Raw genomic sequence first — 24,954 nt, 5'->3', positions numbered from 1 at the left:
ATGATTTGGGGAGGGTTAATGCAGCTGTCACCTACAAAATTAATGGAGGCAATTTTACAAAATATTAAACACTAGGCGGCCCGTTAAGGTGGGAAACCCAAATGCTACTAGCCCTCCCACTGAACTCTCTATAGTTGATTAGTGAAGCTTGCTCAGGAGACCCCAAGGATTTGGGGTTTCTCTCTGCCCCAGGATCGTGGGCCGGCCCTAACAAGAAGAGGGATTAGGATTACTTTCCTGTTGTGTATGTCTTGGAAAACCAAGGGAGCCAATGATGTAGGGTCTACTGGTGTTGAGTTCGGCCAGCTGGAAGTCTGGGCCTGCTTGTCGCCAACAAGTGAGTTGTGTTACCTTTCATGTGCAGGTGCATTAAAACAAAGGGTCCTGTTCTGGTTCTGGGGTCTTCCAGCTCTTGACCCTCATAGCTCATCCTGAGCATTTCCTTAATGGGAGAGAGGGTGAGGATGGGAAGTCGGGCTCAGTGCTTCAGTCCTCCCCCTCTGCACCTTCCACCAGAGACCCCATCTTTGACAGAAGTCAGAGAGTATTTTTGGATGCCACACCCCATATTCTAAGGCTGGGTAGCTCAAAGAGATGAATACTGACTCACAAAGAGATCTGGCTCAAAAGACTTTGGGCTAGAAGCAAACAAATTAAGGCAAAAAATGGAAAATGGCTTTTCTGGACATCACCAACGATTTGGGACTAACTCCAGTGACACTTGAAGAAGCCCAATTATATTGTCACAGCCACAAGGATCGATTAATTGACTCAGCCTCGATTCCTGCCTGCTGATGTTACCTGGGCAGGAGAAGCAGAGGGATGGCAAACAAGTGTTCCTCTTGCCTCACCTTGTCTGGGCAGAGTAACAAAACCCAGGGCCAGAGATGAAACCCAGATCCCACAGAAGCAGGAAAAGGGTGTGAGAGCCTCCTTTCTACCACCCCTATATCTACTAGAAGAGACACATATAGTTGAGACTTGGCCCAGCTCCTGTGGGGAAATGTTCTCTTCCAGCTCTGAATTCACCAGCTCACAATTCATCACTGATTGTGGCTTCTCTCCCTTTTATAGCACCAGGTCCATCATCATGGCATCCTTCTTCCTACCATGGCAAATATGCGCATATGGTAATTCTTCAGTTATGTGTTTTGCGGGTTACCCACTCTGCAAGGCTGGTTTGATTCCAGGACATTGGTGCCCTTGTTCAGCCTGCTCTCAGGCCACTGGCTTTCAGAGGATGCAAACTGAGGCCAGTTTCCTTTTGGCAGAACTCAATTAGGAAAAAATATTTAGTTCTAGAAGAAATTATGCAAAATGTACTAATGAGTTTGTACCCCCAGCTTCTTTGGATTACTGGTGCCACTGTCTCTCTGCAGTAAGGCAGAAAGCAGAGTGTGGATAGTAGGTGTTCACTTCCTTTTCTGGGTGCATCAGTGCAAGTGTAGGGCTTGGGTCACTGGGCTGGGGCAGGGCAGTATGTGTCGCAGCCAAGGGCCAGGAAGGATGAGCTGATGAGTCTTCCTGGCAGGAGGACTCAGAATGCTTTCTGAGAAAGTAGGAAGGCTCACAGAGGGATGGTGTGGGCTGGTCGACCCCAGCTGCTCTCTGCAAGTCTGCTGGGAAAATAAGCAATATGAACAGCAAGGATGATAGTTAACACTCCGCTTACCTGTCCCCCATGTAGCCAGCTGTGCAGTGGCACTGCCCAGTCACGTGATCACATTGCCCTCCATGGTGGCAAGGACAGTCCTGGCTGCAGTTCTGGCCGAATGTCCCCGGTGGGCAGGGCTGGGCACACACTGCTCCCTGAAACAGAAGAGGGAAGACATACCCAGGTAGTGCAGTCCTGAGGCCACGCTCTCCTAGAAGTGGCACAGAGGCTGTAGCCCCAGGGACCACCTCACTTCCTCAGTGGGACTTTCTCTCCTGTCATAGGAGTATAAGAAGCTGGACATAGTGGCTTCAAAGCCCCATTTGAGAAACGTGGAGACTGAGGCCAATTTGCTCATCCAATTATTCAGCACACATTTATTAAGTGCCTGTTGTATACCAGGCACTGTGTTAGATATTATGAATACAAAAATATGAGGAAGACTCAATTTGTGACCTCCCAGTCTACTGGGGAGAGAGGCAACAAAGCAGATAACTAAAGTACAACATGCTAAGCACTCTCACACGGGCAGACAATCAAGTGCTGAGGAAAAACAGACACCCCAATTAATCATGGTGGTCTGGAAACACACACTTTATTTCTATTTCTTTCCTAAACCCTGCTAACATGAGAGCAAAGGGGAAAAGGTATGAGCCTACGAGGACAAAAGGAATGGAAGGGGAGATCACACAGGACACAAGCATCTTCCAGGATACGCTGGAAGATGGTAACCTCAGAAAAGCTCAGGAAACAAAGACACCAAGAACATCTGTGGGTCAAAGGGCAAGGGGCAGAAATGGGTGGGCTATTTGACGAGATTGGGTGCATTCAGGGTAGTATGGCCATAGACGCTATTTGAAAGTATATAATAGATAGAATTAGACCTTAGATCTCTGCCCCCACTTCAAATAGCCAGGTGACTTCCCCAGTCTAGGAGAAGCCTTGAAATTGACTTTTGAAGAGGCTGACCCATGTAGGCTTGGACACAGGGATACCAAGCACAGCTGAGGTGGGTGCCATGAAAAACAGGGATCCTGTGCACTCTGCCTGCTCAGCAACTAGACTGCTGATTACAATTCCTGTTGGTGGGATTTTGGAGGATTCTTTTCTAGGGATGCAGATAAGCTCAAAAGTCAAAACCTCTGGATACTGATATTTGAGGGCCCCATCAGTAAACTAGGCTGGAAACTTCCCCTACCCCCAAGCTTCCAAACAGCTTTTCTGAGGCTCACCAGAAAACCTGAACAGTAGTGAAGGATCACAAGATATTTCAAATAAGGCTCTAACATCACAGATGAAGACATAAGCAGAAAATACACACAAGGAACACAGAGGAAACAGGAACTATGTAGGGAGCAAAGACAACTTTTAAAAAGAGAATTACAAACCTCTGCTATAATTAAAATGAGTATCTGTAGGTAATTATATGAAATTATTTTATCTATGAAAGAGTAGAGTGCTCTAAAAGGAGATATCCAGAGAAAAGTAAAGAGTTCTTGAAATCTCAAAACAAGATGGCATAAATTTAAAAATTTTTAGAAGAGCTGGAAAATGAAGAAATCTCCCACAGAATAGTACAAGAGAGAGGGAGAAGTGGGGGGAGGCACGGAGGGAGGAAACTGTAGGTGAAATATAGTAAAATTAGAGGATCGGTCCAGGAGGTCTGACATCTAATTAACAGAGGATTTCAGACAGTGGAACAGAGAAAATGGAGGTGCGGAAATTAAATGGGACATATAACACAAGAAAAATTTCCCATAATGGAAGGATGGAAAGCACTGATCTCTGAATTGAAAAGGTCTAGAGAGTACTCAGCATGAAAAATGAAAAAGACCCACATTAAGGTTTATAATTATAAATTGTTATACTTCCATGGATAAAGAAATTATCCTCAAAGTTTTTACAAAGTCACATACAAAAGAACAGGAATCAAAATGTATTGGACTTCTTAACTAGAAGCTACATGATTATGGAGCAATGCCTCAGAAATTCAGAGGAAAATAATTTCCAACCTAGAGTTCTATACCCAGCTAAACCAACACTCAAGTGGGGATTCAATGAAGACATCTTCAGATACAATTAACCTCAAAAAATTAGCTTTCCATGGACTTTCTCAGGAAGCTACTGGAGGATTTTTTTTTTTTATTAAAAAGAATTCTCTGATAAAAAGAAAGAAATGGGGACTCCAACAGGAGAGAGAGGTGAAGGGAATTACAGGGTGGCAGTGAAAGGAAGTCCGAGAATGATACCACAGCAGCCAGGAACTGAGGCACACAAAGCTCTAGGGGTGTGGCCTCCAAGAAAAACAACAGGAGCAAAACTCAAATTGAGAGATTTCTGATGGGTCTGAACTTATTGAGGGGGTCTTTTTGAGTTCTGCCAGAGAGTTTTAGGGATAAATTTGTAACAATACATAGGTAAGCATATTAACGTAAACACTGATTTTGAATTCATTACGTTATGACATTATGAAGACACTAATGTCATCAAAATGATTTAATCAAAAATTGTAATAAAGTTGCACTGAGGGAGTGCGGGAAGAACTGCATATGATGTGTCTGTATGTGTTTGTAAAACAGATCTGAACCTTATCCTATGGGAGGAAGCCAACAGAAATGGCAAGGAAATGGTGGTGAAGCATGTGATGCCGAAATATGGAGGGAAATACCAGAAGAAACACGTACAAGATGTGAATGCACTTGTAGGATTTGTCAGTGAGTCGGGGGACTACTTTCCCCTGCCTCCAGTACTAGCCTTGTGAAATTAGATAACTTAAAAAAAATTTTTTTTAATGTTTATTTATTTCTGAGAGAGAAAGAGAGAGAGAGAGAGACAGAGCATGAGCAGAGGAAGGGCAGAGAGAGGGAGACACAGACTCTGCAGCAGGCTCCAGGCTCTGAGCTGTCAGTACAGAGCCCGATGTGGGGCTTGAACTTGTGAACTGTGAGATGGTGAGCCGAAGTTGGATGCCCAACCAACAGAGCCATTCAGGCTCCCCAAGGTTAGATAACTTTGAACATTGTATCTATGAATCTTAGGTCTTTATAAAACAGAAATCTGAACCAGCTTCCCTTTTAGCCTCTGCTACACCAGAGATAGTCATTTCTCTGACAGACACCAAGGATTCTTCCACAATTAATCAATTAGTTCAACACACAGTTATTAAGCACCAATAATTGCTGACCCAGAGGAAGCTGGTTTACTCAGGAAAATGATGCCAGATCCAAGTCATTTTTCAATATCATCCAGTTTATTGTAATGAATTAGGTGGGAGGCCTTTTAGCTTAGATTTCTCTTCCCCACCTGTCAGAAGGTGAAGGGCTGGGAGCGGGGGAGAGGGGTGGAGGGGAGGAGAGGCAGCAGCCTAGGACGGTGAGATGAGTGTGTATGTGAGGAGAGGGACAGGGAAAAGCCACAGAGGAGAGGGCCCCTTTCCTCCTGGAGGTGATGAGGGTTCCCCATAGAGGCCTGCCTTTCTCATTGTACCCCAGAAGCTTCTGAAACATAACCAGGGCTCTCTGAGGAGGCCCATAGGGAAGCTTTGTGTACAGAGTGCTTCCTTCTAATATTTCCTGGGAAAATCAAGCAACCTGGAAACTTTTCAGACAGGTGGTCAAGCACCTCCATGAGCCCCTGCTCAATGTTCCCCAACTGCAGGCACCCCAGATACATGAATCCTTGGGTTTCTCCTTGGGTTTGAGCTCCTGGGGCCTGAAGGACTTCAGTATCCTCGAAGGCCTGCTGCCTGGTATGGTTGACAGAACACTGGACTCAAAGTCAGCACTTGGGCTCCAGTCCCAGCTCTGCCTCCTCCCAGATGGCTGAGCTAGGACAAGTCCCATGATCGCTCTGAGCCTCAGTTTCCCCACCTAGAAAATGGGAATAGTAACTCCCAGTCTCCAAGGTGGTTGTAAAGGTTATGTAAGGTCGGAGATACAAAGGAACCTAGTACAGAGTCCTAAAGAGCAGGCCCTTAGTTAATATTAATTCCAACTAAGTGGACACCTGACAGTTGCATGGAGTAGGGGCCCAGCAACAGCAGGGTCAGGGAAGAGCGACAGAACCTTGACTGACAGCTGCTGCTGGTTGGAAGAATAGGCTTTGGGGGATGGGCTGTGGGGAGAGCAGGCAGGTAAGTGTCAGCTTCAGAGAAGTCTGTGGCTTCTCTTCTGGTTTCTCTTCTGCTATTATGAGCTGAATTGAGTATCCCCAAATTCATATACCTTAACTCCTGAAAGCTCAAATTGTGACTGTATTTGGAGATAAAGCCTTTATAGAGGTGATACCATGAAAATGAGGTGATAAGGGTGGGCCCTAATGTAATATGATGGGTATCCTTATACAAAGGGGGGATTAGGACACAGATGTGCCCAGAGGGAAGACCACGTGAAGACACACGGAGAAGATGGCTGTCTACAACCTAAGGCGAGAGGCCTCAGAAGGAGCCAACCCTACCAACACCTTGATCTTGGACTTCTAGCCTCAAGAACTGGGAGAAAAGGCATTTCTGTGGTTTAAGCCCCCCCAGTCAGTGAGACTTTGTTACAACAGCCCCAGCAGACTAACACACCTGCCCTGTGGTCAACTGAGCACACGTCTCCGATGGTAGCGGGGTCTTGGACCCTGTGGCATCTAGAAGGTAAGAGGCGAGGTGAGACAACAGTCCTGTTCCTCTCAGAGCTGCTTTGACCAAATGGTTTGTTAAGATCTGGAAACCAGCCACTCCTTAAAAGGACCATGGCTAAAGGGAGCATAAACAATGAAAGGACTTACCAATTCTCTCAGAGAAGGAACAACTCAGCCTCCCCAAGCATCTGAAAGCACTTCTAATTATCACCACTGGCCCAGGTAATGTGGATGCTCTCAATGGACAGTGAACAGTGGCTGGTGTGGGCACAGAGGAAGGGCTCCAGGCACAGGCCAGAGAGTGGGCCTCCATCAATCATCCTTCCTAGACCTGAGCATCAGCCTCAGCTCTAAACACCAATGTTTGGCCCTCTGCGATACCTGGTCCTACTTTCCAGAGCCTCAGCCCCATCTCTCTTCAGGCCTGTAGTTAGAGTGTGTGTGTGTGTGTGTGTGTGTGTGTGTGTGTGTGTGTACATATGCCCATACACACACGCCCATACACACACTCCCATACACACACTCTATCCAGCCTCCACCATCAGACTGGGAACTCCTGATGGGAGCCAAGCACATCTCCTACCTCCCCTTCGTCTGCAGTGTCTACTCATCCTACTACTCACACCTGGTTTCTCTTCTCTGGAAAGTGAAAAAGAGTAAATTATTTCCCAGGCTCTTTGCAAAGGCCCCTCCTGAAACACGCTAATGACAGCCAGGCAAGTGAAGCATCCTACAGGCATCCTGAGAGCCTGGTGGCCAGGAATCTCTGAGGCAGGGGCTAGAGGTCCAGAGATCTTGGGGCTCTTCTCTGGCTCTGCACAATGCCTCAGTCCTTTGGGGGAGCTGCACTGTGTGAGCTAGTGATTGCACTCTTTTACTTTTTTTTAATGTTTGTTTATTTTTGAGGGACAGAGATGGGGCGGGGATGGGGGGAGACAGAGGGAGAGAGAAGGAGACACAGAATCTGAAGCATGCTCCAGGCTCAGAGCTGTCAGCCCAGAGCCCTACGCTGCCATAAGATCATGACCTGAGCCAAAGTCAGATGCTTAACCGGCTGGGCCACCCAGGTGCCCTGGAATGTACTCTTTAGATCTGTGAGTGTAGCTGAATCTGCCAGAGGCCAACAAGAAAGTGAGGGCTTGGAGGAGGATAAAGGCAAGCCCCTTCTGCCCAGCACCCTCTTCCTGGCCCTAGCCCTCCCTGGGAGGGGCCTCAGGACTGAGCTGCAGCTTCCTTACACTCTGTTTCTGCATGCACGAAGGGTATTAATAATTCATACAAATCTGCAAGTTAAATGCTGTGTCAAAAATAGAAATGCAATTGTCTACAATAAAATTAAAAATATAAAGTCCCCCAATCCAAAGGCGTCTATTGACAGAGTTTCCTGTCATCTGGAAGAACAAACCTCTCACTGTGTTGGGAAGAAAGAAATTCCTCCAAGCTTCCTGCCTTTCTCTTCTTGGACCAGTGACCTCCATCAATCTCTCTAGAGAGGCCTTTACAGGTTCAGGGCCTGCCTGTGGCCTCTTCTCCTTCTACCTCACCCTGACTCAACCTCACTGCCTGCTGCTAGGCCTCTGAGAACCTAGCCTGTGGGTGGTGGAATTCTGGAAGCAGGCTGGAGATGATGGTCTTTCCAGAGAGTAGTTCAGGGCAGGAGAAATGGGCAGGTGAGAAATGGGAGAGGCAGCAGCAGCCCCTTTGTCTTCAGAAGAGACAGACAGACAGACACCAAGGGCTGGGGTTCAGGAGTCCAGAGTCGGGAGACCTAGATTCTAGCCCACCTTCCTCTTAACCAGCAATGTGGCCTTGGGCAGGCCACTCAGCCTCTCTGGGCCTCCAGCTTCCTCATCTGAGAAAGGAGGGGATTGATGGACCAATGGTGTTCAGACCTCTAAAAGCTGGGAGGCCCTGTTTTTATGTGAAACCTTGCCTAAAACCTCATTTGCCTAGTAAATTAAAATGGAAAAGTGGGGATGTGTGGGACTCAGAGCCCTAATTATTAGGTTCCCCATCCACCCTCATCCCCAAGAAACCCTAGGGTTCTGTGAAACTCAGAAGGAAATCCTACAGTCTTGATCAATTATTTCCAAATACGGATCTGCAGACAGGGTTGGCTGGTTCAGAATCATCTGGGAGCTTATTAGAGAGAGAGATCCAAGCCCCATAAAGTCTCTGGTGGGGCCTAGAAATCTGTTCTTAAGGCCCCCCACCCCTAGCAACTCTGGTGTGCAGCCAGGTTTGGACGCTGCTGGGCCAAATCATCCCCCTAGCCCTTTCCTCCTTTAACAATTCCTGGCAAATCTGTGTCCATGTCTATGGGCCCTGCAGGCATCGCTCCAGGCTGTTCCCCATGACCTCTGCATTCACAGCCTCCTGAAATATCCCCACTCCTGCTCAGCAACTCTGTCCTCTCTGGCTTTGCAAAGAGGTCTCAGGCCCTGGGGGAGGCAGCCAGCTGTGTCATTGAGCTTCCCCTGAAATGGGATGTGTTACTGGAGAGTCAGAGGCAGGGGCGCAGCCTGGGAAAGTCAGAGTTAGTGACTCGCTGCTCCTGAGAAGCTCAGGTGTTTGGTGGGGAGAGTACTGACAGGTAGAGCATGTTGGCTAAAAAAGAGGCTTGTGGATCGTCCACGGGACCCAGGGATATAAAACAAGCAATGATAAAGGGCTTCAGAGTCTGCACTCTGAACATGCACTGCCTTATCTAAGCCTTTTGCCAACCATGGCAGCTAAGAAGGGTAGGGCTTACTCTTCTTGTATCAGTTCTGTTTACAGATGGGGAAGCAGAGACCAGAGTAACTGAATGCTTTTTTTCAGGGTCAACACTGGCTGCAGGACCTGAATTAGGGCCTGTGAGGTTGTAATTCCCATCCACCCTTTCTGTAATAGTGGTTCCCAGACACAAGAGCTGGATTGGTTGAGGCTGCACCAGAATCACCTACAGCACATGTTGAAATACAGATTCTGGTCCCATAGAATCAGGAAGTGTGTGTGAGAGACAACAACAGGGTAGAGGCTGGGGATCTGAAGTTCTAGAACTTCAGGTGATCTCTACTCTTCCATCTTCCCACCTCCTGCCACCCACTCCCCTGCCCTTACACCACACCATTTCTGCCACATCTGGCCCCGAGCCCATGGCAGCTCAGGTGAGTACCCATGCCCAAGGAAAGAGCTAATCTAGATTTCAACCCCTTCAAGCATGAGAGACCACAGGCTCAGAGAGGTTAAGCAACTTGGCGTCAGGTCACACAGTCTTAGTTGCAGACTGTGATTCAAAGTTGTGTCCAAGCGATCACTGGTGGTGTCTCCTGATGCCCGTGACCATAGATATGAGGGAGGGTTTTCAGGGTGGGAAAAGAATTCAGCCCTTCAACGTGTGTGTGAGGGAGGGATTCTCGCATCTCTTACAGAGGCCTGCCCAGGTCCTGTGGGCCCACCTACCGTCCAGCCTGGGGGGCAGGCACACTCTCCAGTGATGTGGTGGCAGGTGCCCCCATTCTGGCAGGGGCAGCGCAGCTCACAGTAAGCCCCGTGGCTCCCCGGTGGACACAGCTCCTCACAGCTGCGTGGGGAAGCAGAGGTGTTAGACATGGCAGCGTTCAGTCAGTAGTGGTGTCCCAGTGCCCCAGGGCTCCCTAGGAATTCTTGAGTTCACAGTCAATGTGAACTGTATTAGAGCCATCATTAGCTGAGATGCAGTCCTGCTTCCTGCCAGAAGGGGGAAACAGGGCTCAGATATAACGAAGTGGAATGCTGTGTGACTGGGCCAGTACTGGTGGGGTGACTTAAGTGCTTAATGTCAAGAAGAGTGTTTTTTGGGGAAGTCTTCAATGAGAGGAAGACATTTTTACGTGAGTCCTGAAGGTGAAGTTAGTTTCACCGGGAGAAGGGAAGGAAGGGCATGCCAGGCAGAAGGAACAGCTGGAGTAAAGGCACTGAGAAGTGGTTATTGATCCAGCTTTTAGGAATCTGCCTAGATTCAGGGAGAGGAAGTATCTGGGGCATGCCCTACTTCCAGCCTCTGGAAGGTTCTCAGCTATTATGACAGGCTCATGTGCAATGCTGAGGTATCACAGAGGCTTTGCACAGGATCTTGGCCTTGGACGTCAGGGCAATGTGGCCTCTAAGTGGAACTGGCCCTGGAGTTGGCCAGACCTCGGGGCAGGAAACACCCTCAGTCAAGGATGTGTCCCTGGCCAGTGTCCCTGGGTGCCCTCTCAAGATCTAGGGCTGTTGGGAGGCCACTGAGTCTTTGACAGGGTGTGGAGTGGGGAGGAGAAGTTCAATCTTGCTCTGAGGGGGTCTCAATTAAGCAGCCTTGGAGGTTCCCTGTCAATACAGACTCTCTAGGGAAGTAGAGTGAGGGCTGTTTGGGGTATGAGGGGAGAAGGCAGGGGATATGAACAGGCACAGTAAATTCTCTGAATCTATTCATGGTACTTGTCCAGGGCCCTCACCCATCTCCTTCTCAAATGGCCTGGAAGGGTCAGGACCCAGGTGAGCAGCAGTGTTTGGGTCAGGATCAGAGGAGAATGCCAAACTAAGATCTGGGGCCTGGACAGTAAGGGCCTCCTGGGAGGAGTTTAATAAACTCGTGACATGCTTGGTCTCAGCTTGCACCAGTCACCTGGGGCCAGGACGAAGGGATCTGAGACGTGGGTGAGGCCTGGACATTTAACCTCTGTAGGGCTTGAGGGTCACAGAGCAGGAGATCTGTCAGCCAGAACTGCCCTGAACTTCTGTCTGCGCCCCCTACCCAGCTCGTCAGTTAAGAGCCAATGGCAGACTGCGCAGCTGCGGGGGAGGGAGCCAGCCCCGCCCCGCCCATCGGGCCCTGGGGGCGGTACTCACTAGACTCCAGTGTAGCCGGGCGCGCAAAGGCATTGGCCGGTGCGGGGGTCGCAGCTGGCTCCGTGGCGGCACTGGCACGGCAGCTGGCAGCCCTTGCCGTGGGTGCCCGATGCGCAGAGCTCCTCGCAGCGCCAGCCGCGAAAGCCCGCGGCACATACGCAGGCGCCCGTGATGGGGTTGCACAGGGCTCCATTCTGGCACTGGCACCGATTGCTGCAGTGGGGGCCCCAGTGGTCGCTGTCACAGCCTGCAAAAGAGGAGCCAGTCAGGGCTGAGGGACTCCCCTGAGAGACTCTCCCTGGGATGGGGGCCGAACCGATGCCCCAATGGGGCCTGCCTATCTCTGCGTTGCTCTCCCCTGAATAAGGATACAGCTAGGGCCATTTGCATGGAAGCTTTGGCACCTCATAACCTCCATGGGCTTTTCGCCTTGCCACTCCAATAATCATACAAGCTAAGAAGATTGTTCCTTCAAGGCATCTCCCAGTCTGGGCCATGCCATTCCAACCAGTGTGTCCCTGAAGCCCTTCCTCTGTATTGAAATTCTGGAACCATAAGCTGTTTACCCTCCTCTGCCTTTGCTAAATTCTTCTTGTTTGGTTGTCTCTGTTCCTCTCAGCCAGGCTGTTTCTCTTCTGGTTTGCCACCCCTCTTCTCTGTGACCCTACTTACCTCCCCCTTCTCGGTCCCTCCCTAGCCCAGCCCCCATCTCTCTTTCTTTCCCTCTCTTCCTGAAACTCATTAGTTTTGTCACTTCTTGTACTTCACTCTCTGTGAGTATGTCTTCTACTTCCCTGCATCTCCCCTGGCTCTATCTCCCTGTGACCCTTCCCATCTGTCTCTCTGCTGCTTCTCCTTTTCAGCAATGCCTACGAGCCCTGCACCCCCACCTCCCAGGATTGCTTTATCTTCAGTTCAATTTCTTTACTTTCCAAGGAGCCAACTTCAGAAGGAGCAGGAAAAAGAAATGTTTCCCTGGGAGGAGCCAGAGAGCCTTCAAGATCTTTATATGTAATTAAATGTTTCAAAGAGTGCTATCTGAGCCAGCTTTGTAGAAATTTCCACAGCTATGAAAAGGACCTGAATGGCAGGGCCCCAGGTAGGTCGCACAGCCTGCTGCCACCTCCCCACTGACCTTCAGCTGGTGCATACAGGACACTGAATACCAAGATGTCCTTAAACCACAGCCTCATTCACTTGAATCCTGGAGCATGGTGGATGTGGAGTTCAAGTATGGACATGGACAGGCACAAATAATGTTCTAGGAGAAAAAGGCTAAGGAGATCAGGCAAGACTTCCTAGAAGAGAAGGCACCTGAAGTTGGCTGTCTCACATGGTCTGCCTGTCAGAGTGACCAACTGTCCCAGTTTCATCACTAAAATCCCACATTCTGAGAAATCCCTCAGTCCTGGGCAAACTGGAATGGCTGGGCATCCCATCTTCTGAAGACAAGGTGCTAATCAGATGATCTTTGTGCTCCAGTGATTCTAGGGTTTAGACAGTCAGAGAAGGAAGGAGGCAGGTGTGTGGGAGTGGAGAAGGTCACTGGGGCAGGCTCAGTATGAACAAAGAGACAGTGGCACTAGAGTGTTGGGCATGTATAAGAGCACAAGGTTCTAGTGAGGCCAGTGAGTACATGGGATCTTTGGGGACTAAGACATTGATCGAGGAATCACTCTATCAGCCCCACCAGCTCTACTGCATGTACCTCCCACTTGCTGATCGAGGTCAAATGCTCAATGTCATGGAGCCTGTCCATCATCCTTTAGTAGATAGAATCAGCCTAGGCCCACATCCCTATCTTGCTTTATGCCTTCTTCATCTATGCCCCAATTATTCACATATACAAACTGAGCTGCCAGATTATGAGTAAGCCCCACCCTGCATTTTCTACCTGGTACGACAGTGAGGCAAAATCAAGTCCAATAGCCAAAATGATCTTTACAAAGAACAAAGCTGGAGGCATCATCCTTCCTGATTTCAAACCATATTACAGAGCTATCTAATCAAAACAGTATGATATTGGCATAAAAACAGACAGATGGATCAATCGAAGAGAGAGCCCGGAAATAAACCCAGGCATATATGGCCAATTAATTTATGGCAAAGGAGCCAAGAATATACAATGGGGAAAGGACAGTCTCTTCAATAAGTGGTATCAGGAGAACTGGATAGCCACATGCAAAAGAATGAAACCTGACCACTATCTTAACATCATACACAAAGATTAACTCAAAATGGATTAACAACAGAAATGTAAGACCTGAAATTATGAAATTCCTATAAGAGAACATAGGTGGTAATCTCTGAACAGGTGATAGTTTTCTGGATTTGACACAAAAAGCAAAGGCAAAATAAGCAATAACAAGTGGAATTACATCAAACTAAAAAGTTTCTGCATAACAAAGGAAACCATCAGCAAAATGAAAGGCAACCTACTGAATGGGAGAAAACATTTGCAAATCATGTAATATTCAAAGTACATAAAGAACTCATACAACTCAATAGCAAAAAACCAAATGATCTGATTATAAAATGGGCAGATGATCTGAATAGACATTTTTACAAAGATGACATAAGACATATAGATGGCCAACAGACACATGAAAAGGTGTTCCATGTCACTCATCATCAGGGAAATGCAAATCAGAACCATGATGAGATATCACCTCACACCTGTTAGAATGGCTAGCATCAAAAGACAAGAAATAACAAGTGTTGGCAAAGACGTGGAAAGAAGGGAACCCTTGTGCACTGCTGGTGGGAACACAAACTGGTACAACCATTGTGGAAAACAGTGTGGAGGTTCCCCCTCAAATTAAAAATAGAACTACCTTATGATCCAGCAATTCCCCTTCTGGGAATTTATCCAAAGGAAACAAAACTATGAACTTAAAAGACAGATGCACCCCCATGTTCACTGCAGCATTATCTACAACAGCCAAGACACGGAAGCAACTTAAATGTCCATTAATAGATGAATGGATGAAGATGTGGTGTGTATATATACAATGGAATATTATTCAGCCACAGAAAAGAAGGAAATCTTGTCATTTGTAATAATATGGGTGGACCTTGAAGGCTTTATGCTAAGTGAAAAAAGTGAAAAAGTGAAAAAAAGTGAAACAGAGAAATACAAATACCATATGATTTTATTTATGTGGAATCTAAAAAATGAAGAAACAGACAAGAACTGAACTCACAGTTGCAAAGAACCACTTGGTGGTTCCCAGAGGTAGGGGGGTAGGAGGTGGGGAAAATGGGTGAAGGTGGCCAAAAGGTACAAAGTTCTAGTTACCAAATAAGTCATGGGGATGTCATGTGCAGCAAGGTGACTAGAGTTAATAACACTGTATGGTTAATAACATGTGAAAGTTGCAAAGAGTGAATCTTAAAGGTTCCCGTCACAAGAAAAAAACCCATTAACTATGCATAGTGACATATGTTGACTTGTGATCATCTCACAATATATACAAATGTTGGATCATTATGTTATACCTGAAACTTGTATCTCAATTAAAAAATCAAGTCTAGGTATAGTTACAACCTCTACCCCCAATGAAAGAGGCTCACAGGACAGAGAATACTTGAGTACCCAGCAGTCAGCTTTCCCCACCTCACCCTCTCTCTGGGACATATATTACCAAGTGGAAAGATTAGCTGAGTTATCTGCTACACCGTGTCTCAATCTCTTTTTGTTGCCAACCACACACAGTTCAATTCCCATAAATTTAATATTCGTATGATGTGACGCCATTGTAATAAGAATGACAACCACATTTGAAATGCTCACTTGTGACATTTATAACCCTGTATGTTAGATTTTACAACTCTCCATTTTACAGATGGGGAAATAAAGGGTCAGAGAGGTTAAGTGATTGCCAAAGGTTCTAGTCAAGGGCAGGCTCAGGTCTGGGTCCGGCAACCTCCACTGCTGGTAAATGGGACACTTTTCTGCAGGATGCTGCTGAGGACAGAAACTCAGAGGTGCCGTTGGGCATTAGGCAGCAGCTGCAGTGCTCAAGGGCAGAGATGCCACGTAAGCTAGCCACTTCCTCTCCGCTCATCACTGGGAACAGCCCTAGGATCCGGAACAGGGATTCCCTTCACTGTTAGGGTCATAGTTACTGCCCTCAGACCTTGACTCTGAAGGAAACTGTTAGAGTTCAAAGTCAGTTTGTCCTTGGTGCATCCCAGGGCACACAGTTATGCTTCGCTGATCAGAGGTGACCTCCATTCTCTCTGGCACAGCCCAAACCCTAAACTGGAGAGTATATAGTCTACTGGGGATGGAGATGCTAAAGCAACATTTAAGGTGTCTCACACAAGTGCTATAGCAAGGGTGGTTCAGGACAGTATAGAAGGGTGTGGGTGGGTTTGAATCCAGATGAGGGGTTTAGGGAGTATATCCTCAAAGAAGAGACCTGAAGGAGGGGTGAGCATGGGGAGTGGTTCTAAGCAGAGGAAATAATATATGTAAAAGCCTGGAGCTGGGAAAAAGCTCCAATTTTAAAAGGTATGTGTGCCTGAACTATAGACTTTAAGGGAGAGCAAGGAATAGGTGGGGCAGATTCCTGGGCAGGGTCCCAGGTCCAAGGGTTTTGTGAGCCATGTTCAAGGGTGCTAACTTCCCATAAGGGCAGCCAGGAAGCTCTGGATGTGCTCCAAGCAGGGGACAGACATGATTAGGTATGGCTGTAGAAAGACTACTCTGGTAAGAATAGATATGTGGGCAGGAAAGATGGAGAGAGAGTGGGATCAGGGGGACCGGCTATTATATATAGTAGGAAAGAAATGGTGGTTGCCTTGACTAAGGTAGTAGCTTTGGGGATGGAGGGAAGGGGACAGACTCCAGCTGTATGTATGAGTACAAGCCGCAAGGACTAGCTGAATGACGGAGTGCTAGGGAAATAAGAGGAAATAAGAGGAGGGAGGAAAGATGTTGGTCCAGCTCTGGCTTGGGCTGCTGGGTGGTTATTGGTGCCACTTACCCTAACTCTTTATGGGAAACACAAGGGGGAAGAGCACATGTCAGGGGAAAGAGAATGATGGGTCACTGCGTCTGAGGCATCTAAGGGTCATCCAGGAAGGCATTCAAAGCCATTCACTTACCACTAACTGATGCGGTAACACTTAGGTGCTTTCACTGTTTTACTTGTCTGTTCAACAAACATTGGCCAAGCACCAAGTAATGCCAGAAAGTGTCCTACTCTCTTGGAATGTACAATCTAGTGGGGACAGAGACGAGGGAGCAGCCTATATGGTGCGCTGTGAAATGCCAAATTAAGGGTGTCAGAGGCAAACACAATTCCATTAGGCCTGACAGTCTGGGTTCTCAGCATGCGTGTGTATACACATATGTGCAAATTTGTGTCTGTGTATTTTATGGAGTTCCTAAAAATACATAGGAAAAGCTTCATATCACAGTAGGCAATCATGGAAACAAACAGAAAACATCCGTAGACTAAAAAAGCAAAACATTTGCTATATTAATGGAGCCATTAATATAGGGGCAAATAGCCCTGCAAGTCCAAGTTGACAGGAAGAGGTTACATTCAATTTAGAATATTCTGATTAAGGGAGCAGGCAAGTGTGTAATCTGTTCCATATAAATTTCCCCTCAGAGTGATTAAATGAAAAAAAATGTTAGGGTTCACAGGGATAAGCTTCAGTTATCTAGAAAATCCACTTAAAAACACCTCATTCCCCAGCAATGACAGAGAAATGAGGCAGAGCTGCAGTGAGTCAATTATCTTTCCTGGTGAAGGTGAATAAAAACTATGGTCATTAAAATTACAACAGGATTTTGCATTCTTTCAAAGATACAAACTTTCCAATTTGGCCTTGGAATGTCACCCCCTCATGCATTTTTCTTCTCTGTCACAGACATTCCTTTCTAATTACTTTTTGGCTTTGGCTGATGTTTCAAGTGGATGTATCTTCTCTGGGCAGTTAGTGTATGGCCTGGCTTGTTCTGTTTCTTTAAGCTGGCCCACTCACCCCCCCTTTCCCAGCCAATGTATCTCCCTGCTGACCTCTTTTAGACTTCAGGGTCCAGGGCTAATGTGTTCCTAGCTCATTTAATTCTTAGAACAACCCATCTGCAAGGGGTGTTCCTATTATCTCCATTTTATAGATCAGGAAATTGAGACCCAAAGAGGTTATGTAACATGTCTAAAGTCACACTGCTGGGTAATGACTGGGCATTTGAGCTCCTAACCACTGCTGTCCTGTTGAGTGTGGTCCGGTGGTGATGGAAGAGGGGACGGGGGTACTGGCAGCTAAACTGGGCTAAAACAGCCACCTTGGATAATTCACAAAGAGATGAGAAAGCAGAGGCTCATTTTTCACATGCACTTTATTCAAGGATTGGTGTATGTGTGAATGGTGGTTATAGGTCCTGGGTTTTCCATGGTTGGCACTATTTCTCATAATTCTCTTAAGATTATTTATTTAGAACTTTTTATATTGTGTAAAGTATATATAAAACATACCTTGTGCCATTTTAATCATTTCCTTAAATTTACTTTGAGAGAGTGTGTACATGCATGTGTGTGTGAGTGGGAGGGGGGCGAAGAGAAAGAGAGAAAGAATATGAATCCTAAGCAGGCTCCAAGCTCTGTGCTGAGCCAGAGAAAACCAAGATTCAGATGCTTAACTGACTGAGCCACTCAGCGCCCCCCCTTTAATCTTTTCTAAGTGTACAATTCAGTGGCATTAATTACATTCACAGTGTTGTGCAACGTCACCACTATTTCTCAAAGTTTTCTATCCCCCCAAACAGAAACCCTGTGACCACTAAGTAATGGCTCCCCGTTCCCTCCTGTCTCCAGCCTCTGGTACCCTCTTACCTCTTTTCTGTCTCTATGAATTTGCCTATTCTAGATACTTTTAGATTAGTCTTTTGCATCTGGCTTGTTTCACTTAGCATAATGTTTCATCCATGTTGTAGCATGTATCAGAATTTCCTTCCTTTTTTAAAAAATTTTTAAGGTTTATTTATTTTTGAGAGACAGAGCACAAGCAGGGGAGGGGCATAGAGAGAGACAAAGAACCCAAAGCAGGCTCCAGGCTGTTAGCACAGAGCCCAAAGCAGGGCTTGAACTCATGAACTGCAAGATCACGACCTGAGCTGAAGTCAGATGCTTAACTGACTGATCCACCCAGGTGCCCTGAATTTCCTTCCTTTTTAAGGCACAATAGTATTTTTATTGTATACATAGGCCTCATTTTGTTTATCTGCTTATCTGTTGATGGACACTTGGGTTGTTTCTGCCTTTTGGCTATGGTAATAATGCTGTCACAAACATTGGTGTACAACATCTTTTTGAGTCCCTGAAGATCATTTATTAAAGGCACAGCTACATTTTTATGCCTTCCTTGACTATTCTCCCTTAGGAACAATAACTTGGCTGCCCACCGTTTTTCGTCACACTGCTATATACAAGCAGGTTGACGTGACTTGTGTCCAATCTCTTCCATGAGCCTTGGAGATTCCGTGTGTTCTGCAGGGAGAGCTGGGGGGGATGCCCTTGCCTGCAGCTGCTCCATCTCCCACAGGTGCACAGTCTTCCCCAGCATTAGGCCCAGAGCTGGGTTCAGGAAGAGCCATCAGCCAGGTGACGAGTCAGCCTGGCTGGGGCTTTTCCAGCGATCGAAGAGCCCTCTCTCAGTGCTTTTGAGGATTTGCTTCCTCAGCCAGTGGTTCTCTTCCTGGCTGCACATTAGCATCACCCCAGGAGGTTTTAAAAAAGACACTCATGCCTGGGCTTCAGCCCTGGACATTTTAATTATTCTGGGGTGGTGTGGCCCAAGCATAGTTCCTTCTGGTGGTGACCTGTGTGCTCACTGGTCCTCTCAGAGATGGGCAGGAGGATGCTGGGCCTGAGGTGGAGTGGAGGAGATGCTTGGTTCTTCCCATTCCAAAGATGGGAATCCTGAGACGCAGCACGGAGGAAGACTGGCCACTGAAGTAAACGACAAGTGTTAGAAACAAACCTGGGATCCACTAACCCTGAGCTGCCCTGACCTGTATGAGAGCCTGGGCCAAGGCCACTCCACGCCCCCTACCATTTAGCAATGGGAAGGCTTGAGACAGTCAGAGCACCTCTCAGGGATGGTCCCTGGGACCCCATGCACTGCAAGAAGATGTAGGGAGAGCTGACATGTCATGGGATTGCTCCCGAGTTTACAAAGCAGTGGGCACAGATGCAGAGATGGAGCTGGAGCCACCCCAAACCATTCCAGCTGATAAATAAAGTGACTTCCCAGTGAGCGAGGCCATTTGTCAACTGACTTGCCCTAATAAAAGCACAGGCAAATTCTTGGAGGCTGAGTATCTCCACTCTTTCCAGGCCTGAGCTGCAATTCTGGGGGCCCACTGAGACAGAGTCCCAGCCAGCGCTATGCAATCTCAAGCAGCCTCCTCCCCTCTCTGGGCCTCTGTTTTCTCATCTGTAATATGACAGATTTGGATCGGTGGTTTTTGCTTGGAGTTGGTCACTCTCCCCAGGAGGGCATCTGGAAATGCAGTTGGGGGGAGGGAGGAATTAGGCTGTCACAAATGATCAGGGACAGTCCCGCACAATGAAGGGCTAAGCTCTCTGATGCCAGTGATGTTCTCATTAAAAGACACGAATAGGTAAATTCTGGGGTCTCTTCCAACCTTGGTTTTGTGTGGTTCTATGCTCCATTGCTAAATGTCCCCACTTGAGAAACAGGCCAGAGGGGACCGGGGTGAGAGGTGTGTTTGTCCTTGTGTAGAGAAGAAAAATTAGAGGTGGTTACCCAGGCTCTGAGCTGAGCCATCACTCAGCTCCCTATCTTTCCACTACTTAGATTGTTGGAATTAAATATTAATAGACCAAGGTGCCATAGATTAAAACCCAAATCTCCTGACACAGTCCCTAAGCCAGAAGATGCTGACAGCACAGGATTATAATGATGTATCATTAGCTCTTAGTGATCTATTTATTACACTTGTTACTTACTCTGTTATTTAACCACATTATCTAGATCTCCCTTAAGCCTCTGAAGGGAGGCGGGACTCACAGTGGCTGCCTGGGATGCAGAGTGCACCTCCACATCACGCTTGTTTCCCGGGGCACGGAGTGGACAGATAAACACACACATGCACCCTGTACACCTACTATGGGTCGGCTGTGTTCCCACCTGTGTTAGTCCACTGGTGTCTCTTCTAACTGGGCGCCATTTATTTATTCCTTGTCTTGTTCCAAAGAGGATTTGAGTCAAACCACGTGACATGAATTATTACCCCATTTTTCAACTGAGAAAACTGAGGTTCCGAGACATTAAATAACTAAATTGGGGTTTATCAACTTTGGTGCAATTGATATTTTGAGCCAGAAAATTCTTTGCTGTGGGGGTGTCCTGTGCATTGGAGCAGCACCTCTGGCTTTCACCCACTGTGTACAAGTAGCAAACCCTCCTCCACAATTATGACAACCAAAAAATGTCTACAGATATTGATAAACGTCCCATCGAGGACAAAATCATCCCTGGTTGCAAAAGGCAGAGTTGAGAGTCTGAGCCTGCCTTTCTTACTGCTAGGCTTTAGAGGTCATCTCTAAACACAATTTACCAGTCAGGGGACTCTGGACCAGAGAGGCTGAGCACCTTGCCTGTGCTCACACAGCTGATAACAGTGAAGAGCTAGATTGGAAAGCAGTTGTGGCCATGTTGATCTAGGGCTCTGTCCATCCCAGCATGTATTCTTTTGGAAGACGAGTTAGGCTCATTTATCACTGTCAAACAATTATTGAGTACCTACTATGTTCTAGAAGCCCACAGTGAGCTGGAGAAACAGACAAGCAAATGGGAAACATGGACCCACTGGAATGTGGAGTTATTAGACGATGCTGGGTGAGTTGTGCTGAGGGAGCTACAACTGGAGAGGGTGCCCCACTGTCAAGACTGGGGTCAGGAGACTCACAAGGATCTTGAGGTAGCAGGGCAGGAGGAGGGAATGAAGCCAGAAGGTACATTAAAATGCCCCGAGCAAAGGCAGTCACTTCATCCCATTACCTTCCTCATCTCCATCACCAAGGCCCCAACCACAGTTCCGGGCAACCAAGCACATTTTAAAAAGATGTCATCATGCCATCAAAATATCAGGAATGAGTGGAGAGACTCAGTAACTCCACTCTATCCCGGCCCTGGATCTCTCTGTGGATAGGTGCACCTGGAAGCCAGGACTGGATTCTCTAAGATATCACCAAGTCTGCCTGGCATCCTACCATTAGGGCTCCATTCCTAACAGTCTGCAGGGATCCCCTAGTAGAATGCACATCATCCATGTTTGTGTAGGAGTGTGTGTCAGTCACAGCACATTATTAGCCATCGATATCCCAGTTATCTGTTAATATCTGAGAGGCAATTAGCAGACCTGGGAGCCAGATTAGGAAGTGTGTGTGTGTGTGTGTATCTGCTTTTGGAGAGAGGAGATGGGAAGGTATAAAAGTCAAATTCATCAACTTTTCGGGGACTGCTGTGGATATAGAATGCCACAATATTCTGTAAGCAGGATGATGAGAAAGAAAACTAGATATTAGGAAGTTTGTTAGTACCTAATTTGTTCAGTTTGAGCCACAACTCCTCAGGGTAGCTATAATTATCCTCATTTTACAGAGGAAGAAATCAAGGTTAGGTGCGGTTATCAAGAAATCAAGGTGAGGTGGCTAGCACACAACCTCACAGCCCATTTCTTGAATGGGGACACTTAAGAATAATAATACCTTGAACTGCAGAGTATCTGATGTGAAGCATGGCAGAGGTGGGACACTTAAGTTCATTTACACCTGTGCTCTCCTCATACAGAAGAGGGTCTTCAGACCTGAGAGGGTAGACCAGTGAAAGGCGGGAAAGGGGGAGACTCAGGACCCATGTGAGCTCTCTAGGTCATGCTTAGCAGAGAGGCTGGTGTGGACTCCATGGGCGCCTGGCAATGCCAGTCGCTTCCCTTCCAAAGCCCAAGTAGGAATCCATGTACCACCCCGCCTCTGTACCCTAGGCTGCACCCCTCTCTGGGATATATGTATCTCAGTGACCTCAGCACTTCTGGCTTATACATTTCCATGATGGGGTCAGCGAGGCCCAGGGTGAGAGGTAAGCTGGGGGCTGCCCCCAAGTGGATCCAGGGGCGGACCAGAGCTGGTCTGTCCTCAGCTCTGCTTAAAACCTAGCCCCCCATAGGCTTTTAATGAGGTGCAGCTCCTAGCTGCCCAGCTCCCTCTGATCTGTCTGCATCACTGCCTTTGAAGCTTCCCAGCCCCAAAGACCATTTATCTCCACAATTTGCCTAGAAAGCCTCATAAATCATGTCTGTTCACAAAGGAATTACCTCTTTGGAAGAGTTTTCAAAGGCAGCCAGCAAAGGCACGACAGACCTGCGGGGGGACCACCGCTTTGGTCCTGCACACTCCCTAGCATGGCTCACCCCTCATGTGGCTTTCAAAGTTCCTGAGCAAAATCTGGGCTGGGGATTGGAGGGGGGTGTTGGGAATCAAAAGGAATTTGGTGAAGATCCAGACTGTGGGCTAGGAGCCCCAGATGTGGGTTCTGAGGGAAATGAACTCACATGTGGAGGGTAAAGGACACAGGAAGGTCATGGGGTCCAAGCTCGTTTCCCATGAGAAGTGAACTCATTCCACGACCTTGTCTACCATGTTCCCATCATTCCATGTCAGTCCACTTTCTCCAAACAGTGAAGTCTGGGCTGGTGGAAAGAGCTTCTCTCTGGCTGTCACGGTGGGTAAGGTACCACCCTTCCAGGCCTCAGCATCTCCCCTGGCAAAGAGACAGGATCAGTCCAGATGAGTGGGTGCCAAGCTGCAGCCTACAGAGGCCGAAGGGGTCCTTTGTATGGATGTGTAGGGTAGGGTTTGGGGCCATGACAGGGGCTCTGGACCCTCTATTTCCACAGCTTCAGAGCTGCTGAGTGCCTTGCGGGTTTTCACTTAAGAACAAAGGAAGCTAGAGAAACAATGAAATCTGGCCATGTGTAGCAACATGGATGGACCTTGAGGGTGTTATGCTGAGCGAAATAAGTCAGGCAGAGAAGGACAAATACCATATGTTTGCACGTATAGGAGGATTAGGAGGAACTTAACTGAGGACCATGGGGGAGAAGAAGGGGGGAAATGGTGGGGGAAAGGGAGAGAGGCAAACCATGAGAGACTCTTGAATGTTGAGAAACAAACTGAGGACTGATGGATGTGGAGGGGAAGGGGGGATGGGCATGGAGGAGGGCACTGTGGGGATGAGCACTGGGTGTTATATGGAAACCAATTTGACAATAAACTATTTGTAAAAAAAAAAAAAAAAAAAGAAAATAAATAAATAAAAAAAATTTAAAAAAAAAAAAAAAAAAAAGGACAAAGGAAGCTAAAGGTTGGTGGAGGGAGGTAAAAACCCAAGGTCTAAGATCCTCTTTGTCTTGCAAAGTCTGTGTTTAATTCCTCTCATGGTCAGAAAGTTCTTCCATACATCTGAGAAACGTCTTGCTACAGTTTCAAGTAATTTCTTTTCCCTCATCTGCTCACTACTGAGCAAACCTTTAGGGCCCAGCACCACCCTGGGTGCTCATGGGGAAGCAACAAACGTGGTACCCAAAGTCTCTGTCTTTAAGGAACTTCCCTTCTGGCACTGTGGACAGCCTCTCACCCCCATCCCAGGGAATACAGAGGAAGCAGAAAGAGAGGCAGTAAAAGCTGTGCAGAGGCCTGGCTCCCTTGTGGGCCTGCAAACCACTTTTGAAATAAGTCCTGGCTCACTGGTTGCCCTATTCGTGATGGGAATGGGAGTCTTTCTCATCAGGTGGAAAGGGGGAGGAGAGATGGAAGTGGGGAGATGTATTGGGGCTGTTCCGGTAGCTCACTAGCGGTTCACACACACCAGGGAGAGCAAACTGAGGTAGTCTGGGCCAGGGCAGCCTGGAGACACATGTTGAAAGCCAGAAGAAGGCTGTGAGCCAGAGGCAGGACAGACTGGAAACCTCCGCCCTAATCCTAGAAGTTAATGCCACACCCCAGAGGCCTGACAGAAGGCTGGTTTCACCAGCAGACACCCTGGCCCCTCTAACTGTCCTGCATGGCCTATGCCACAACCATTCTAGTGAAAAAGATTCACATCTGAGCCACTTTTTCTTCCAGCAAAGATAGTACCTAGGGCTGACTGGTGTACCTGGTGCTTTGGATTAGCTGGGCTGATGTTTATTGAAAACCAGTTAGATGTAAGGTCCAGCCCGGGTGGGGCTTACAAAGGGCCCGGTCCATCCCCGGGGCCCATGGAGTGATCAAAGTCAGGTTCACAGGCTGTAGCACTTGCTGGAGGTGACAGCACAGTGGGGAGGCTGGGGGTGTGGTGGGAGAGGGGTTAACCTGCCCTGGAAGCACTCATGGGAGAAGTGGGATCTGATTTAGGAACTAGAAAGACAGCAAAGGCCAAAGGAGGGAGACTTCAGGGTAGAGAACGATCTGGAAAGGATGGGTGAACACAGCCCTGACAGCAGAGGCCCTGAGAAGCAGGCTGATGTGTTTGTTTCATTGAAGGAAGACCAGACCACTGCTTCTCAAAGTCTCCATGGGGACGATCAGCTTTGTTTGATTTGTTTTATTGGTTTTCCAATCCATCATAGATATGCAGTCCTTACTGAGCATGACTCATATCATACCACATGCACTCACCATGACAGCACTCAGGCTAGGCCCTGTTCAGCAGAGCAGTCCATCAACCATGGGCTTGACTGTCACAGCAATGTCAATACTGCTATAAGTTTTTGAACACTGACTCTCAATTTCTTA

The 24,954-nt window shown here is 47.5% G+C and overlaps 1 protein-coding gene across 1 annotated transcript in view; it reads right to left on the bottom strand.

Moving 5' to 3' along the window:
- Window positions 1-24,954, bottom strand: part of MEGF11 (multiple EGF like domains 11) — a 355,188-nt gene that overhangs the window by 65,144 nt on the left and 265,090 nt on the right. Inside the window, exons 6-8 of the mRNA XM_039218658.1 lie at window positions 11,135-11,381; window positions 9,725-9,845; window positions 1,673-1,809 (exon numbers count right to left, since the gene is read on the bottom strand). Coding sequence (XP_039074589.1) covers window positions 1,673-1,809; window positions 9,725-9,845; window positions 11,135-11,381 — 505 coding nt within the window. The remainder of the gene's footprint in view (window positions 1-1,672; window positions 1,810-9,724; window positions 9,846-11,134; window positions 11,382-24,954) is intronic.

Source organism: Hyaena hyaena, unplaced genomic scaffold (assembly GCF_003009895.1).
Source record: "Hyaena hyaena isolate Hyena2069 unplaced genomic scaffold, ASM300989v1 scaffold_15, whole genome shotgun sequence".
Taxonomy (NCBI): Eukaryota; Metazoa; Chordata; class Mammalia; order Carnivora; family Hyaenidae; genus Hyaena; species Hyaena hyaena.
This window is presented reverse-complemented; position numbering and strand designations above follow the sequence as displayed.